Consider the following 18,810-nt stretch of genomic DNA (forward strand, 5'->3'; position numbering starts at 1 on the left):
AATCAGTAAATAAGAGTATTTAAATTAAAATTTTCAGTGTATTGAAAGCACCGCAAATAAAATGAAAGAAGAAAAATGTTTGCAATATATCTGAAAAATAATTGTTTTCCAGTCCAATACATCAAAGAAAAGATGCATTTTCTCATAGAAATATGGGCAATAGTTCCAAGAAAGCAACTTACACAAAAAAGATAAAGACACATGAGGAAGTGAGGTACTTCTCCATTAATCGTAAACCACCATGGAAAGCAGAAGCCAGTCACTAATTTTTTAGTGAAATAAGCACAAATAATAAATGAATGTCATTGTTGAGAGGAACGTGAGAAAAATAAACATTATTATATACTATAGGCAGAAATATTATAAACTCTTACATTTTAAATAACATTTTTGTAATATGAATAAAGATGATTTAAAGAATGTTCATGTACCCTGGAAAAAGATTTTAATTTTAAGAATTATTTTAAGAAATAATTTAAAAGAGTTCATGTAAAAAAGTCTCCTCACAACTAAGTTGAATATGTTAGAATTAGAAATGATCTAATTTTATGATATTAGGTTCATGTTTAAATAAATTATGATATACATCTATACTATGGACATCTGTGCAGCCATCTGTCATAATTTTGATGCTATTTAAAAGTGGGGAAATTCTTATGATATATTTTTGTGGGAAATTATGATTACAACCAAGAAAGTGTTTTTAAAAATATGGCGAACATTGAATAGAAGATAGTAGGTGAAACTATCTCTGTATTAGGCTTACATTTGATTTTTCTTTTTGTATATCTCGATATCTGTAAAATAGCACCTATTGTTTTTATTGTCAGAATAAATATTATTTTACCACAATCGAATGTCTGGACTTCCCATTACCTATTGTGTTTTAGAAATGAGAACAAGGTAATATTAGGCATCTAAGCTACATCACAGGATTCTTTCCTCTCTCCTTTCTATTTTTTTTCTCAGAACTTATGATAGAGATTTTTGTTTTACTTTCAGTTGTAGATGTTATTTTGTAATCAGAGTACAAAAATTGAAAATTTTCTAGTAAAAATCAAAGTTCGATTAGCAAATGCAGCCAGCTTCAATGGCTTGTGTAGTGGAAGTTAAGTCCTATCACTCATTGTACAGGCCTATCCATGTTCAGGGCCTGGCAATTGTCTTTCCCCATCACAGCTGCCCATCTGAGTAACAAGAAGTATGGACTTTCCCCTTTATTTTAGATCACAGTGACAGAGCACTCTTTCATGTGCATGTATGTATATGTGCCCACCTACCTGGTCATGCACATGTGTGCCCATCAGTACCCACACCTTCTCCTGTCCATAAGCCTTGTGTCCCATGCAGTGGTCATCAGGGACGGACCTCATCTTACAGCAGTGATGACTGTTCATGTGGCTCCTCTGGGGGGTGCTTCTTTGAATGCAACAGCTTATCTGCTGATTGGTGCTTCCTTGGTCACCACACAGGATAGCCAGTCCTTACTGTGGTCCCTGGAGGTCAGGCCCTTTTTCCTCCCATTCTTCTAATCCCAATTTACCTCCTTCAATCATGTTTCTACTTCCTCTGTCATCTTCTCTAATACCCCCCCCCCCCCCGCCCTGTTTCCTAGGAGTGAGACCTTCTCATTCCCCCACTGTTTTTTTCCAACTCAAATCCTCTGGTGTAAATTCTATGTCCTGTCTGCTACTCAAGAACCAGGGAGGAGAACATCATCTATCTGTCCAATCCATGTGTGTGAAATTATGTGTGTGGGAGAAGTGGCAAAGAAATGCTGGAGGGAGACAGGACCAAGGACCAATAGGAGATGGGTTCTGTGTAGCCTGGAAGGTCATTTGATGAGGAAAGTAGAGATCTATGTGCAACATGTGTTCAAGCAATCAAATAAGATGGTTGGATTTTCTCGCAATGAAACTAAATCTGCAAGTTCTTTCAGGCATCAGAGGCATAACCATGGAATTCACCAAAATATATAGTGAAGTGCTAAACCGGAGAGTCCAGCATGGGAATCCTGCCTCTGTGCTATATCAGAGGCCATAAACAGAGAATTTATGAAGAATCATTTCCATAATGCTGAGAGTTGGAATCTGAAATCCAAATTTCCAGGGGTCCTGATTTCCAGGCAGGCCCAGAGAAATCTCCACTTCTCTTATGTTAATAAGGTATTCTAAAGATCCTCATTCCTAGATTTTAGTTTTCAAATGAACAAAGAGGCTTTGAGGTTCTACATTCATACAGCTCATGTAAAGCCATCTAAACTGTTTGTAGAAAATTTCTAAAATTTTCACTCAGTCTTTGCTTCTATGTGTACTATGATCTGTTCTGTAATTTAATGCAACATATTCAACTACAATGGGTTGTTCTTTGAAAAAAACAAAAATGTCTTTTATTGCAATGGACAATCATCAGTACCATTTTGCATGAACGTTTATGGATCCTTTGGACATTTAGAGTACATAGTCATAATCTTAGAATAACTATTATCATACAGGATAAAGTCCTTAAGCTCTTCTAAGTCATCAGACTTGTTTTATCAATGTGAAGAAGGTGAGGTACAATGTTAAGGGTCAAAAGCCCAATATATGCAGCTATTTAATGGTGATCCAAGATAAAGCAAGGTTCCTATGCATACTGTGTTTGAAAGAGGAGTAACTGCATACCTTAGAACAGTACTTACAAATCTGGTTTTCATGTATTGAACAACTTTAAAGGACAGTATAAAATATAGTAAATTTTCTAAACAATTTGTATATGTACATAAATCTCTCCTAAACTTTCTTTTCAATGACATTTAAGTATTTGAAGTTTTATTTATTTTATAGCTTACCATGGACCCAAAGAATTTCAGTTTTGTTATATATGAATTCCACAAACTTTAAGAATGATTCTATTGGGATGGATTAGAAAAAAAAAAGTCACTGTGTGTATTAAGATAAAGTGTATGCTTGTAACAAGATAAAGGGGACAGTAGCACAAAATTTTACAAAGATAATAAAAAAATGAAACTTGAGCATATAGATCAATCTGAACACTGGTCTCAATGCAGACGATGAAAAGCCTTTGAGATTTGCTTAAGGATGACTGGTAGCTTTAAAGCCAGAGGAGGTAATAGATAGGACATATGGAGAAGGGAGTTAAGAATGTTGGATTCCCAAACTGAAGAAGGCTTTGAATATTTTAACAAAAAGTACATTTTCAGGGGGATGGGGTTACCAGAAATTGAACTCAGGGGCACTCAACCACTGAGCCACATCCCAAGCCCTATTTTGTATTTTCTTTAGAGATAGCATCTCACTGAGTTGCTTAGCATCTCACTTTTACTGAGGCTGGCTTTAAACTCTCCATTCTCCTGTCTCAGCCTCCCAAGCTTCTGGGATTACAAAGGTGCGACACTATGCCCAGCAAATTTATACTTTTTTATATGTAGATAAAGTAAATTAAGCAACTCCTTATTGAAATTTTCACTGATATAAATTCTGAAAATTTTCCAGAGAGCAGGAGATAGTAAATGGGAATTATGAGTACTCACTTCAACTAATAATAAACAGTATGAATGTGTTTGACTTTTATTGTTTATTTTAGTTAGAATAAATATGTTAATGAGATGTTTTATTATTCATATGCTAACTTTTCTCTTACTTCCAACACTATTTTTCCTCTAGAAGAGCTTATCTTAATCTTGCTTTGGAATCTGAGCTTCAGAGAACTAGAACTGGAAGTGTTTTTATATATATATATGTACATATTTTTTGTATGTATGTTTATTAGATTTCTTCCATTATTTAGGAAACAGTCTTCATAAAATATTTTTTCATGTCAAATAACACTATTAGGAACTTTTTACTTTTGGCAATTTTTGTATTACTTGGATGGTGATACACATAGTTGTGTAATATAAATCATTTTCTTGAACATGTTTTGATATCTAGAATTGTTTCAGAGTTGCAGACTGTTTTTGTTAATAATGGGCAATGGAAATAGAAAAAAGGTGATCCATATGTTATGTGGATTGTCCTTTTATCTCTGAATATGATTTTGTAAAAAAAAAAAAATAGCAGTGCTTCTGGCCTGTGAAAACATGAAAGCATCAAAAAAAAAAAAAAAAAAAAAAAAAAGTACCTCCAGCACATTCTGAAGGTTGGCTGGTCAGTGAACCTTTCTTATAGGGAGAGACTAAAACTTTCTTGGAAATTTTTTTTTTAAATCCAATTCTTCAGAATTCCTTATCACATTTCCAACAAAAGAAGCCTTATAACAACTAGGATAAACTTGATGAGGACTTGGAATTTGGTGAGATTTTCTTAAACCAAAGAGAGAGAGAAAGAGAGAGACAGGGAGATAGTGTTAAGCATGCTTCTCTGAAATGATACTATGCTTCCTGAGCTTCAAGCAGTTTCCCTAATATTTTGAAAGCAATGATAAAAAAATCAAAATGTTATTTCCATTAGGGCAGAAAATTTACCTACTTCTCCTATTTCTAGGATACTGATTTTTACTTAAGAATTAATATATGTTAGATAGACTGAATGTTTACTGGTTTATTGACTGACTAAATGATTGGAGGGATTGTCAGTTATGTTATTTTCTTTCAACATGGAATTGGATAAAACTAAACAGCCTTCCAAGGAAGTCTGTTCCTGTTTTGTGTTTCAAGCATACAAACTGATGAGAAGGATATTTGGCTTTTGAGCTCCATTTGAAAATTTCAAGGACCCCTCGCAACATCAAATGGTGGACTGTTTCTTCCATAGCAGAATGTTTTCTGAGGCCAATATCTGTATACTCATAGAACTCCTGCCTTTCTTTCATCTCATGTTCCTAATTTCTGTTTATAAACAAAGATATTTGTAAATAAACAATGTCTACATGTGCATGCTGGTATTTTAGGCTTGGTTAGGAATCCTGAAAGAAGGCTAGCACCAAATTTACAAAAGCAAGGACCTTGAATTATACAGCTTTTAAAAGAAATAGGACTAGAATGTAATATTTTTCTACTTCCCAGATATAATTATTACTTTCTAATGGGAACACTTGCTTGAATTTGGAAATTTTACATCTTTTGAGAGAAATTGAATATTTATTCAGGAAAAAAACATAAATTTATTTGTTCACAAATTATCCTATTTAATAGAAAATTTCCTCAAGCAACTTTTCATTCAAAGTCCTAAATTCATTTTAATAGAAATTATTGGAAAAGCATTAGATTTTCTGGGCAAACTGGTACTCTGGAATACAGAATTCTATGTACACAACTAAGCAACATTTCTAATACTTGTATTCTGCTGAAAGCTGGAGTGAATTCTACAAACACTGGAGACTTCCTTTGAATGTTACTAATTCTAAGTCAATGTTAAATTTGAAGCATGGTTTGATAATCTTTTTTTGTTAATCTTTTTCTGATTAACATAAATACCATCAATGACACAATTCTTGTCAAAGATAATCTCAATAACCTGAGGTTTAAGGCAACAATTTGACAAGAACATAGCTTAAGTAATACTGGACAATTCTGGTTTGCATTGCAAAAGTGCTAATTGCATTTGCTTTCACAGATCTTTGTGAGTTAGGGTTCTTCTTTTTTACTGCATTGATTAAAAGAATAAAATTAATTCAGTGTGAAAGATATAATTTCTCTGATAAAAAAGGAATTGACACTTTTAAAATGCTAAGTCAAATTATAGTAATATTTTATTAAAATTTATTTTTGAGAATTTTTTAATTCTACTTTCATTTAATTGTAATGTTTTGGATTAATTTTGTCCTTTTTAGGAACTGGTCATTAATTTTTGACATTGTTTGGGAGTAAGGAGGATAATTCTTTATGGAAATATTTTATATGTTATCTACATGTAAAACAAAACAATAAAATAAACTTAAATTCTATGTAAAAATTTATGATTTTGTAATACATAGCTTTCCTCAAAAAAATAAAGCACTCACAAACTTGGAATAGTAGGGAAAGACTTCAACAAAATAATAGCTGTACATGAAAAACCCACAATAACATCATACTAAAAGGCAAAAAAGTTTCCTCAAAGGTCAGAACAACAACAACAAAAAAGTATGTCGGCTTTAATCATTTCTATTCCACATGGTATTGGAAAGTCCTGGCCAGTGCATGTAGGAAAAATAAGTTGTAAAGAAAGTAGTTAAAGTATCTCTGTTCATGTTCACTGTTAACAGAACACATAATTTTAATATCAAGAAAAAGAGATAAAAGATGTGTGTATTGAAAACAACAAATCATTGCTGAAAGAAATTTACATAGAGAAATTAATGAAATTACATTCTGAAAGGAAATGTATTTCCTTTTAGACACTTGGAGCTACCAAGAAATCTTTATTGTGGCAGTGTCTGATTAACAGGGAAGGAAGAGAAAAAGAGAGAGAGAGAGGAAGAGTGAGAGAGATTGTGAGAGAAAAAAGAGAGAAGAAAGGGAGAGGGAGATAGCAAAGTGGGGGTGGGGTGGGGGATAGCAAAGCACAAGAGAGAGAGAAATCAAGAGAAGAATGAGAGAGAGAGTTCTGGCAGGAGAATTTTTATAGTCAAAATGTAATGGAGCCTCTGGGTCTGCAAGTTGCCTTGTTGGCCTACAGTGATTGGATCATTCAGCAATTGTTAAGGGTATCATCTCTGCCTTCAAGCAAGCGGGGCAGGGGTCAGATGTGGGTTTCTGTTGCACCAGATGGGTGGGAGTCAAGTGTTCAGCTTTGAGTGGGGTTGAGTGTCCAGACTTGAGGCAAACAGGGGATAAGGAACCAGACAGGTGAGGGTCGAATGTTCAGCCCACCCTGCAGCTATTTGTTCAGCCTGCTCCGAAACCAACACATTCTATATTCATTAATTGGAATAGTTAATACTGGTAAGATGTCTCAAAATTCCAACAATTTTTTTCATGAATAGTAAAAATCCATCTTAAATGTCATGTGGGAATCTCAGTGGACCTCAAGTACACAAAACAATCTAGAAGAAGGACAAATTAGAGGTCTCACACTTCCTGATTCACAATTATTTTACAGAGCTATGGTATTTAGAAATATGGTCCTCACATGAAACAGCCATATAGACCAGTGGAATAGAATATAAGGCCCAGAAATAAATGCTCACATATATTGTCCAGTGATTTTTGAGACTAGTGCCATGATTATTCAGTGAGAAAGAGTCTCTTCATGTGAAAAAAGGATCTTGGCCTCTTACCTTGTACCATTACAAAAGGCTAACTCAAAGTGGATTAATTGAAAACCCAAAGATTAGAGTTAAAACAATCAAACTCTTGGAAGAAATGAGGGAGAAAGTTTCTTGATATTGGACATGGATTTCTTGGATATAACACACCAAAGCACAGGCAAAAAAAGAAAATATAGATAAATTGGATTTCATAAAAATAAAAGGGAATTATTCATCAAAGTACACTTATGAACGTGGTGAAAAGTCCATCCATTGAATGAGAGAAAATATTGGCAAATCATATATCTGACAAGGGATTGATATGATGTCCAAACTATATAAAGAAGTATGATTCAATCACAAAGAAACCAAACTGATTTAAACATAAACAAAATACTTCATTAGGCATTTGCCCAAAGAAGATGTACAAATATCCAATAAGCACATGAAAAGATCTCAACATTATCAACCACAGAGAAATGCAAATTGAAACCACAATATGATTACTTGTATTATGGTTTAGATCTGGAATATCCCACCAAAGGCTCATGTGTTGGAGGCTTGGTCCCCTTTGTAGCATGTCAAGAGGTGGAACTTTGGAGTAGTGATTGGATCCTGGAGGCTCTGACTCATCAGTGGAATAACCCATGGATAGGTGGATTTACTGCTGTGAGGCACTGGTACCTACAGGCAGGTGGTGCATGGAAGAAGTAGGTCACTGTGGGCCTGGCTTTGGGGAGGTTATCTTGTCCTGGGTTCCTTCCTCCACTCCTTGCTTTTTTTCCACCATAAGTTTAACAGTTTTCCTCTGCTATTGCCTACTGCCATGATGTTCTGCTTTACTTTAGTTCAAAAGTAATAGAACCAGCTGATTGTGGATAGAAACATCTGAAACCGTGAGACAAAATAAATGCTTTCTTCTCTAAGTTGTTCATATCAGGTATTTTAGTAGAACTCACATCCATTAGGATGACTGACTAGTAGAACTCACATCCATTAGGATGACTGTTGTAAAAACAACAAACAAAAATCTAGAAAAAATGACATGTGTTGGTAAAGATGTGGAGAAACTAGAACACTTGTGCTTTGCTGATGGGAATGTAAAGTCTTGTAGCTACTCTGAAAAACAGATGGCAATTCTTCAAAAAAAAAAAAAAGTTAGTCACAGAGTTTCTGTATGTTACTTCATTTCCATGACTGGGTATATATCCAAGGGAAATGAAGTAGGAACTTAAAGAGAGAATTTATTCATTAATATTCAAAGTAACATTATTCATGATACCCCAAGGCTGAAAGCTACACAGTGTCCATTGGCAGATGAATGGATTTAAAAATGTGATTTTACATTTACATTTTTATTTGGTCTCAAAAAAAAAGAAGGAAGGAAATTCTGCTGCATAGATCAACCTGAAGACATTATGCTAAATGAAATAAGCATGTCAACAAAGACACTTTATTATTCTATTTATATGAATTACCTAGAATAGCCAAATTCATAAAGACAAAGGTAGAATAGTGTTTGCCAGAGAATTGTGATAAGAAGAAATGGGAACGTAGAGTTTGAAGGGTATAATGTTTTTGTTTTGCAAGATGAAGAGTTTTAAGATGGATTGTGGCTGGTTTCATAACAATGTGAATATACACTTAAAATTGTTAATATGATAAACTTTGATGTAATGTATATCTTACCACAATAGAAAATTTGTAGGACTTATTGTTATGGAAAGACTACACCTATGTCTCACAAAAGTTTCACGATAAAGAAAAATCACTAAGTTGGACCAAGGTAAAATCATGAACTAAGTGTGGTTTGATTTTTAACATTTTCAATCTCACCCCCCTGCTTTCTAGAACTTTCCTAATAAGCATTTGAAACTGTGCTCTGTCTTCTAAGAACTTCATGTCATAATGATTTACCCAGACCATTTATTTTCCTTAGTTCTGGATTATCTGTTTTTCACTGTTACCACCTTCCTGTTTCCTCAGCAGTATGCCCAAATTGTTACTTTGCAATATAATTTAATATATTTTTATCTTTTTTTGGTGTTAAAGATTGAATATCTGAGACATTCTTTAGTGTTTTTTTTTTCCCTTGTGTGGTGCTGGGAATTGAACCAGGGCCTTGTGCATGCAAGGCAAGCACTCTAGCAACTGAGCTATATCCCAGCCCCTCTTCAGAGGTTCTTTAATGAGAGAATCTGATGCTGTGGAAGCCAATTCAGGAGTTAATTGTGCCTTGCAATTAACCTTTAAAATGCACAGTGGAGGCATCCTTCCTCTTTGCAGTAACTCTAACTTTCTGGATCATAAAATTGAAAACAAAATGATGAGCTTCACAAGTTGAAAAGTTGAGGAGCTTGGATTCTACCCACATTTTCTGTATGCCACTTCTCATTGCTCTTTATATGGTCTGACTATATGTTAGACTACACAATTTAGGGATGGGGTGGTCACAATAATCTATGTGGCAACCAATTTTATTATAACAAATAATTTCTGAGTTGAATGTGAATGTATGGTATATGAAATGAAAAAGCAGAGCAGCCACAATGCATAGGCAATTATTCAAATGGTGTAAAATGTACAGTTCTCTATTGGGAAAGCACAAATGAATACTTAGAAAGCTTTCTGGTTTTTGAATAATCTAGTAGTTCGTGATTATGTTCTTAAATACATAATTTTAAACGTCAGCTGAATATTTCATAACAAAACGAATCTCTGTTGTGATTATTCAGAGGGAAAAATGTTTCATTTAGCTATTTTTTCCCAGTTTTAATATGTCCAAGTCCAAAAATTATTATCATTAGCCTGTGTATTAAGAAAAAAAAAGAACATTTCAAACAGATATCAACTAAGTCATTAGGTTGCAAGGTACTTTTGTGGTTTTTAAAAAAATATTTGTCACCTGTGTAAGAATGTCTCTGCATTTTATACACATATGTTTTAGTCAGCTTTCATGCGGACATTACTAAAACTCTGATAAGAACAATTTTAAGGAGGAAAAGCCTATTTGGGGGCTTGTGGTTGCAGAAGCTGCAGTCCATAGATGGCTGGCTCCATTCTTTGGAGCTCCAGTTAAGGCAAGTCATCATGATAGAAGTGATTAAATTAAACCTTTTATAACCCAATTATTTCATCTCTAAACTTTCTTGCGATGTCTCACACATGATCTTTTTAGGAGGATACCTCATATCTAAACCAAAACAACATAACTGCTGAAATATGGTGATAAAATAATTTAGAATATTTTATACTTACAGATCATACTGAAATTGCTGAGAACTTAAATAAAACTTGAAAATGGATGCTCATTTATGTAAATATATGCATAGCCTAGTAAATGATACACAAGAATGTACTTATAGATTGTTCAATGACTAGGATACATTCTGAGAAGTGAATGATTAGGCAATTTCTGTGTGGTTTGAACATCATAGAGTATATTTACACAAACCTAGATTGTATATCTTGCTATGCACCTGGGCTATGATGTGGTATAGCTACTTTTCTAAATGTGGTTTACAATTAACTGAAACATTGTTAAGTGTCGCAAATATATGCATACATACACTGACTATATAATTTAGTTTATTTTTGTTCAACCAGATTCCCTTGATCATTAGGGGTCTTAAGACCCCTAATAATTAGGATATTTTACCTATTATAAATACTCCAAAGGGCTTAGAGAAATTGTAAATTTAACTATGGAGTCAAAAAGACTGGATTCCAACCTTGACCATAGCATTCACTAGCTCTTATTTTATAAAAGTTACCTAATGTCTAGAAGATATTGTCTTAGTTTCCTCAAGTTGAAAATGGATTCATGCCTGATTCATGTTGTTATTATAAGAAATAAAGTACTGCACAAAACAAATAACGTCAATCGATTGTAGCAATGATTCTTGTTATTATTACAGAATACAAAATCATTAAAAAATAGGGAATCCAGGAGTGAAGTTAATAAAATAGACTTCTGGCATTGAAACAGGTTTAGTTAACTATTAAAAATGAGAGTTCTAAATCGGTTCTCTATTCTCAGGGATGACCTCAAGAAAATGCACCAGATAAATTATTAGTATTATTATTAAACAGTACTTTATGTGAAAAGGTGAACAAATGATGATTATGTTCTTACATCTGGGTTGCCTGCCAAGCACCAACTATTAGGTCATATATTTACTGCCACTATGCATAATTCAACTAGTCAGGGAAAGAGAGAACTTATCAAAGGGCAATCTCCACAGTTGCGAAGGCCTACAAACCAAGGAATAACTATTTGCAATTGACAGTGTCTATTTTTAGACTGTGACATTTGCAGATATTGTATAGTGGAATAAAGCATTATACGGTTTGTTCTGGGGAACAACCAAGTGCTTAAATTCTTCTGTTTCTCTCCAAATTCTTGGATCCATTATACCCAGAAAAACCAACAACAATAAAAAATAAAAGCCTAAAATGCCTCTTTTGTGATGAAAATTCTTAGCAGAGGGGCCTTTGGGGTTTGATTTTCTGAAACCTAAAATTCTGATATGACTCGGGGGCAGGAAGATCAAGTTTGGAAAAGTTGGGAGAAGCCTTAGAATGTTGTAAGCAGAGCTTAAATAGGTGATTCTGATGGGAGCTCAGACGTAATAAAAGTTCCTAATATTTCAAGGAATCTGGAAGCTGTGAAGAATTTATATATATATATAAATATATATAATCTAATGATGTTATATATATATTATATATATATATAAATATATATATTATAAATATAAATATATAAATATATATTATATATATAAAAATATATATAATCTAATGATGTTTTATATATATAAATATATATATAATCTAATGATGTTTTATATATATATATATAAAACATCATTAGATCCTCCTAGCAGTTATTTAAGGGAGATGGTAGGATGTTATTATTCTAACCTTTCAAGTGAAGGAAAGAGATTGAATGGTTTGGGTAAGGGACTCAGTTAATATGAATTCAAATCAGGAGTAGGTCTTCAGTTGTCTAACCCCATGTAATATTCTTTCTGTTTGAGCACATTGTTTTTTGTGTGCAGTAATTTATTAGAATATAATATATAAAAAGCTTTGTATTAATAAAGTAGACATAGATTTGTAAAAAATAATCTGAGGTTAATTTGTATTTGTCATTTGTTGCTAACTTTTCTTTTTCTACTATTGTCTTATTTCTTACAGAGTCTGTGATGGTTAATCTGAATTATCAATTTGATTGGACTAAAAAATATCTAAGATAAAGAGAATTCAGGATGTTTTGATGAGGGGGTTTTCTGAAATGATTGGGATGTGGGAGAGCAAACTGGGTGGGGCGATCGGCCCTGAATGTGGGTAGCATAGTCTAACAGGCTTGGAACATAGATGAAAGAAGAGGTGGAAGAAGGAGGAAGCTAAGGCAGATGTAAGCTTGATTCTTCTTGAGAAGGTGCCTGAGAAATCAGACATTTGCTCCTTCACTGTTCCAAAGCAGACTCTGAACAGAGATTCTCCAGGGAGTTGCCAGGACTTTACTGATGACATGGGGCTACATCCTTGGTCCTTCTTGTTCTAAGGCTCCAGCTTTTGGGACTGTGTGGCTCCTTGTTCTTTTGACTCTTTAGCCTTTGCATGGACATTGTAGGACTATCCTACTTCTGATTCTGTAATCCAATCTAATAAATCCCCTTCTAATAAATCATTTATCCTGAAAGTTCTATTTCTCCAGAGAACCCTGACTAATGCAGATTTTCATACCTGGAGTGGAATCATTGCTATGACTAACCTATGTGGTTCAGATGCAGTGGGAACTGGTTTGCTGGGAAAGTTAGGAAAAGTTTGGAGAAGCCTTAGAATGTTGTAAGCAGAGCTTAATAGGTGATCCTGAGGGGAGCTCAGAAGTGCAAAATGCCAAGAGAAATGCAAATAGCAAAAACTGTGCTATTGAGGTTTCAGAGGGGAATGGGGACTTAATTGGGAACTGCAGTAGAGATCATTCACATTATGTCCCGGAAAGGAGCTTGCCTCCATTTTGTCCAGATCCTGAGAGTTTCTATAAGACTGAATTTAAAGGTATGGATTAATTAATCTAACAGAGGAAATTTTAAGGCAACACCAAATTCAGGTGGTGGCATGGTATGCAGGTGGCTTTTAGTGAAGTTTGCTGTAAGAATCAGAAGGGGGGGGGGAGATTTAAAAACTCACAGTTGACCAGAAAAGCAATTGGAAAACTGGGTGTAAGGAAGATCTGGTTGCTGGAGAGATTACCATCATTACAGAGAAACTAAGTACTCTGCATAGGGACAATAGGAAAGATGCATTGAGGCCATCTCAGGAATCACCAAGAGCACACACGTGGCAGGCTCAAGGTGTAAAAATGAAACTCACTTAAGAGAACCCGGTGACACACAACTTGGCATGGGGCACCTAGGAAATTGTTTCATCAGGATTGGTTCACTGTGCTCAGCCTCCGAGTCATGCAGAGAGTGCTGCAGCTGGGGTTCCAGGGGGCCTGGCGACAGCTTGAACTTTCAGAAGACCATGTCATCATCCATATGGTTCCAGTTCTTCAGGAAGCAGGATTCTGGATTTAGGGCATCAAGGAGTCTTCCTCCAAAATATCCAAGGAAAACCTGGTAGACCAGGCATAGTGTGGCAAGGTCATAATCACTGTGGTAGCCCCTGAAAGGTTGATAAATGAGGCTGTGAGAATAAAGCCAAAGCTGGAATGGAGACCCCAGCTTGAATTAAGAGATGCCAGTGAAGTGGAAGATCTGCTGAGGAAAGCTGCTGACTGTGGACAGAATCAACCTAAGACAGAGGCCTCATGGACCACCACCTTGAAGGCCATAAGGGCAGGGCTGCCCAAGCCCTTTGAAACTCACATCTCACTGCCATTTGTCCCAGATGTTAAATGTGGAACTATAGGACCTAATATATACCTACCTGGGTTTCTGTCTTGGTATAGACCCATTATTTTTTTTCTTTCTGTGCCCTTATTTCTTCCTTAGGGAATGGAAATGTTAAAAATTATCATTTTATATTGGATATATGTAACTTGCTTTTGATTTTTACAGGGACTTACAGCCAAGAGTTTGTCTCAAATCTCAGATGAGACATTAGATGGTGAGAACTGTAACTTAATTAGTGTATTAAGTCATTTGATGGGTTGATAATTTGCAAGGAGCTGGGCATGGTGGTGCATGCCTGTAATCCCAGCTGCTCAGAAGACTGAGGCAGGAGGATTGCAAGTTCAATGCCAGTCTCAGCAACTTGGTGAGGTCCTAAGTAACTTAGTGAAACCATAGCTCAAGATAAAAAAATAAAAAGGACTGGAGATGTTGCTCAGTGGTTAATCATCCCTGGGTTTAGTCCCTGGTACAAAAAAAAAAAAAAAAAAAAAAGGTTTTTTGAAATGATTATTGTACCGGCTTGTGACTATAGGTAGGTAGGGTTTGGCTGGAAGAAGTAGGTCACTGGGAGAGTGCCTTTGGGGTTTATATTTCATCACTGGTGCTTTGCTCTCACTCTCTGCTTCCTGGCTACCATGAGCTGAGCAGCTTCCCTCTGTCCCATCCTTCTATTATGATGTTCCCTCCGCCTCACCTTGGGACCAGAGGAATGGAGTCTACTGATCATGGACTGAACTTCTGAAATCATGAGCCATAATATACTTTTCCTCCTCTAAGTTGTTCTTATTAGGTATTTTGGTCACAGTGATAACAAGCTTACTAATGCAAAGTCAAATGAGATTGTGCAAGCTAATTACTTTTTTCTCTCATTAGGCTCGAACTACGAAAGATGTGATTTTGAGGACGGGCTCTGCAATATGGAACAAGAGAGTGTACAATTTGGTTGGAAAAAGAGAAATGGGATAACCAGTCTAACACCACCATTTCACGATCACAATGGTGATATGTCTGGTAATTGCTTTGAATTTTTAAAATTTCCTTTATTTCTTTGTTTGTTCATTTCTTACTTTTTTTTTTGTCCCAAGTATTTGATTTGGTCATTAGAACCTGGACTGACATTTACATTTTAATAATTATAGTGTCTGATTTTATGTATTCTTTGATCATTTTTGGAATATTTCTGATTCTAAAGTATTCCAGCAGATTATCATAATTGGGTTCCTGGGATTCCAACAGGTCTATCTAGATGATAACTGGGATTTTGTTAGTTAATTTGACACCTGGTGAAATTGTAAAATGTAACTATGATAATACTATATATATTATGCAGTCAATTTTTTTTTTGCTTTTGGCTGGACTTATTACAGCTCTGTCTAGTAATATTTGTTTAATCAAGCTCATTAGAAAGCTCTATGGACTGCCCGATAGACTTTGAAGTGATTCTGGAGCCAAACTTTTATTCCTTCTTCATTTGTTAATTAATGAATTTAATTTACTCAACATTGTATACAGTGATTAATTTATATAAGTGAGCAAAAATCAATTCCATCCTGCTCTCATCTGGTAGGTTTCAACATAGTATGAAGAGAGATACTACATTGCCTAACTAAAGGATGATTACTTTTATAAGAGTGATACTTTCTTCAAATAAATATAAGGACATATTCAAATATGGATAGCACCCTGGGAGAAATTAAAGCAAGCAAATATTCAGAAATTAGATATTAGTTTGGAAATGTTTAAGTTCATATAATACCTATTAATTAGAATTCTTGTTCTGTTAGTCCCTACTTGTAAGATCTTGATATATTTACTTTTTTGAGTCTTAGTTTTCTATACTCTAAGGACAGAGGTACTAAGTTCATAGGATGGTTATTGTAAGAACTAAATGGATACTGTTGGTAATGCTTATTATTGAACACCTGACCCTAAAAAGTAGAGTTCTGAATAATTTTGGTGTTGCTGTTTTTAACTTCTATGTAAACAAGATGAAATTTCTTATTTTTTTAGCTTTGATGTCAAAAAATACATTTGTTTAGAATTTTTAATGACTGTTAGTAATAATCAACCTAATTCCAAAGAGAAACCAGTTTCACTGATAGGACCAACCACTAACTGCAATACGTGGGGTTTGTTATAGATTTGGTAATGTTAGAGGGCGATATTCAATTTTGCTCCCAAACTTTTGCCATTGCAATGTCTCATGGATTGCTGATTTGGCACATCTGCCCTCAGTACCTCTCTATGTTTCTTCCTTGTACTTGGAAGGTTTTTCACATCCTATATTACTCACCCTCATCTTCTTTGTAAAGAGAATGCCTGCTTTTCCTCTATCTTTTGCATTGTGTTTCCTGCCTTACTTATCTTCTTCTTTTTTTCTCATTTTTCTATGCTTAGTTTTGGATAGCCTTATCAAGAGATGAAATGGGAGGGGTAGGCAGTGCATATTAAAGAAAAATGAGAAGTTGTATGGACATCCATCCTTTAATTATATCATCTGGGTGGACTTAAAATCTCTGGAGTGAGAGTAGCTGGATTAAGAACTTAGACCTGCTGACCTGTTGTCTGGTCTCAGTTTCCTCAGCTGTAAAATGGGGTTGAAAATAATATCAAAAGCTGCAGAGAAATAAGAGGTAAGTTACTGCCTGGCATGGTCAATTGAAACCTGGTGATTTTAATAGTAGTCATGTATCTTTTATAAATATAATTAAATGTTAAATTAGGAGTATGCCTTAATAGGAATTTAGGTAAGAAAATTTTCTGGCTTAAGATATTAAATGTTAGAACATTTTTGTAGAAAAATTATCTTGGAGCTTTGTCTCCATTTCAAAATCCTATTTCCTTAGTATTAATCCAATTTTGAGTCACTTACTCTTGAAATAATTTACCAATGCTTCAAAATAAGATTTTTTTATTATGTAATCAATGCCTTGAGTTTTCAGAGCTAAACTTGAAAATCTATTAGGACATTAAAAACATTACCTCTGTCAGTATTTGAAATCTAATAAAGCCCAGGGACAGAGAGACTAAAGTGTAGTATTGATTTTTAAGAGCATATAGCATTGCACTTGGATAAGATAGTATCACTATGACACATTCAAATACATATTTGCAATAATAGCATGACTATTTAAAAACAGTAATAAGAATATAAAAGTTTTAAATAATTATGGAATTCGGCTGATATCAAGAGTGATGTAGAAGTTTTTAAGATGCATGATTCACTGGAAATCTAAAGTGTATACAGGTTATTAAACAAAAAATAATAGTTTATTTGTAAAGTTTATATTTCCCTTTATGCTACAGATGCTGTTTTCCTTTTTGAGTATTTAAAATTACTTTAAAATGAGAACAATTAGAGCTTTTGTCATTTTGATGTATTGTTAAATGAGATCTAAAATCTATGTATTATATTATGAAATATACTTGCTATTAAATAATCCCAATGTCAATATTTTGTTCTGTAGTGATGACTTGTACTACATATGTAATCTACATATATTATAATCCTACAAATCAATGTCATGATATTTTTCTTTAAAAAGTATTAAAAATAAAGACAAAACAGTCTTTTCTTTTTATCATATTTATTATTTACAATACTTTCATGTGCTTTGATTTTCTGAGTTTGTCTCTGGTATCATTTGTCTTCAGCTTGAATAATTCTGCTGGTGATAAATTATGTTAGTTTTCCTTCTCTGAATGTTTTTATTTTGTATTCATTTTTGAAATACATTCTCACTGAATATATTTTTTTTAGTTTTTTTTCTTTTCCCTTTGTATGTTAAAGATATTATTTCACTGTCTTTTGGCCTTTCTGCTTTCTGATGTGAGATTCATAGTTTTAAGTTGTTGCTTTTGCTATTTGTTATATATCTTTGATGTTTTGATGCTTTCAAGATTTGATCTTTATCTGGTTTTCAGCATGAGATTTTAAAATTTTATCCTACTTTGATTAGCTAAGTTTTTTGAATTTGAAATGAATGTTTTCTGCCAATTTTGGAATGTATTCTGCCTCTATTTATTCAGATTTTTTTGTGTGTCCTGTTCTTTCTATTCTTTCCTTCTTATACTTCAGCCATCAATATATTAGACTCTTAAGCCAAACACAGTACTACAGGATGTTTTATTGTATATTTTGATTGTGTTATCTATTTTTCAGAATGGACAATTTCAGTTGCTTCATCTTCAATTTTTTGATTTTTTTCTTGGTCACCTTCATAATCATTTTGCGCATAAACTCACCTAATAATTTTTTTAAAAAATCAAATATTATATTTTCAATCTAAAAATATACAATTTGTTATTTTAAATTTCAAACATTTTCTCTGTCAAATGCTTTTTTATAAATATAGTTTTTTTTTAGTTGCAAGTAGACACAAGACTTTTATTTATTTATTTTATGTGGTTCTGAGCATCGAACCCAGGGCCTCACACGTGCTAGGCAAGCACTCTACCACTGAGCTAGAACCCCAGACATGTAGTAAAATTCTTATCTTTCCATGCATTATAAGCATATATTCCTCACTCTGCATAATTTTAATAGCAGTTTTCAAATCCTTATTTGTTTCATCTTGGAGTGGCCTTCTATTGATTATCCTTTCCCATGATCTGATCTCATTGCCCTAATTTATTGTCTATAAAGTAATTTTGGATTTTATCCTGGATATTATGAATACTGATATCGTAAAGGTTGTGGATTCTGTACTCAGGAATCTTTTTTTCAGAGAAT

General features: G+C 34.0%; 1 protein-coding gene across 1 annotated transcript in view; it reads left to right on the top strand.

Annotated features, from left to right (window-relative positions):
• The window catches only part of MALRD1 (MAM and LDL receptor class A domain containing 1), a gene marked incomplete at both ends in the record, with an annotated part of 684,412 nt that overhangs the window by 8,342 nt on the left and 657,260 nt on the right, over window positions 1–18,810 (top strand). The window contains one exon of the mRNA XM_081298191.1: window positions 14,952–15,089. Within this exon, the coding sequence (XP_081154317.1) occupies window positions 14,952–15,089 (138 nt within the window). The remainder of the gene's footprint in view (window positions 1–14,951; window positions 15,090–18,810) is intronic.

This window comes from Spermophilus citellus, assembly GCF_964194105.1.
Source record: "Spermophilus citellus genome assembly, chromosome: 6".
Classification (NCBI taxonomy): Eukaryota; Metazoa; Chordata; class Mammalia; order Rodentia; family Sciuridae; genus Spermophilus; species Spermophilus citellus.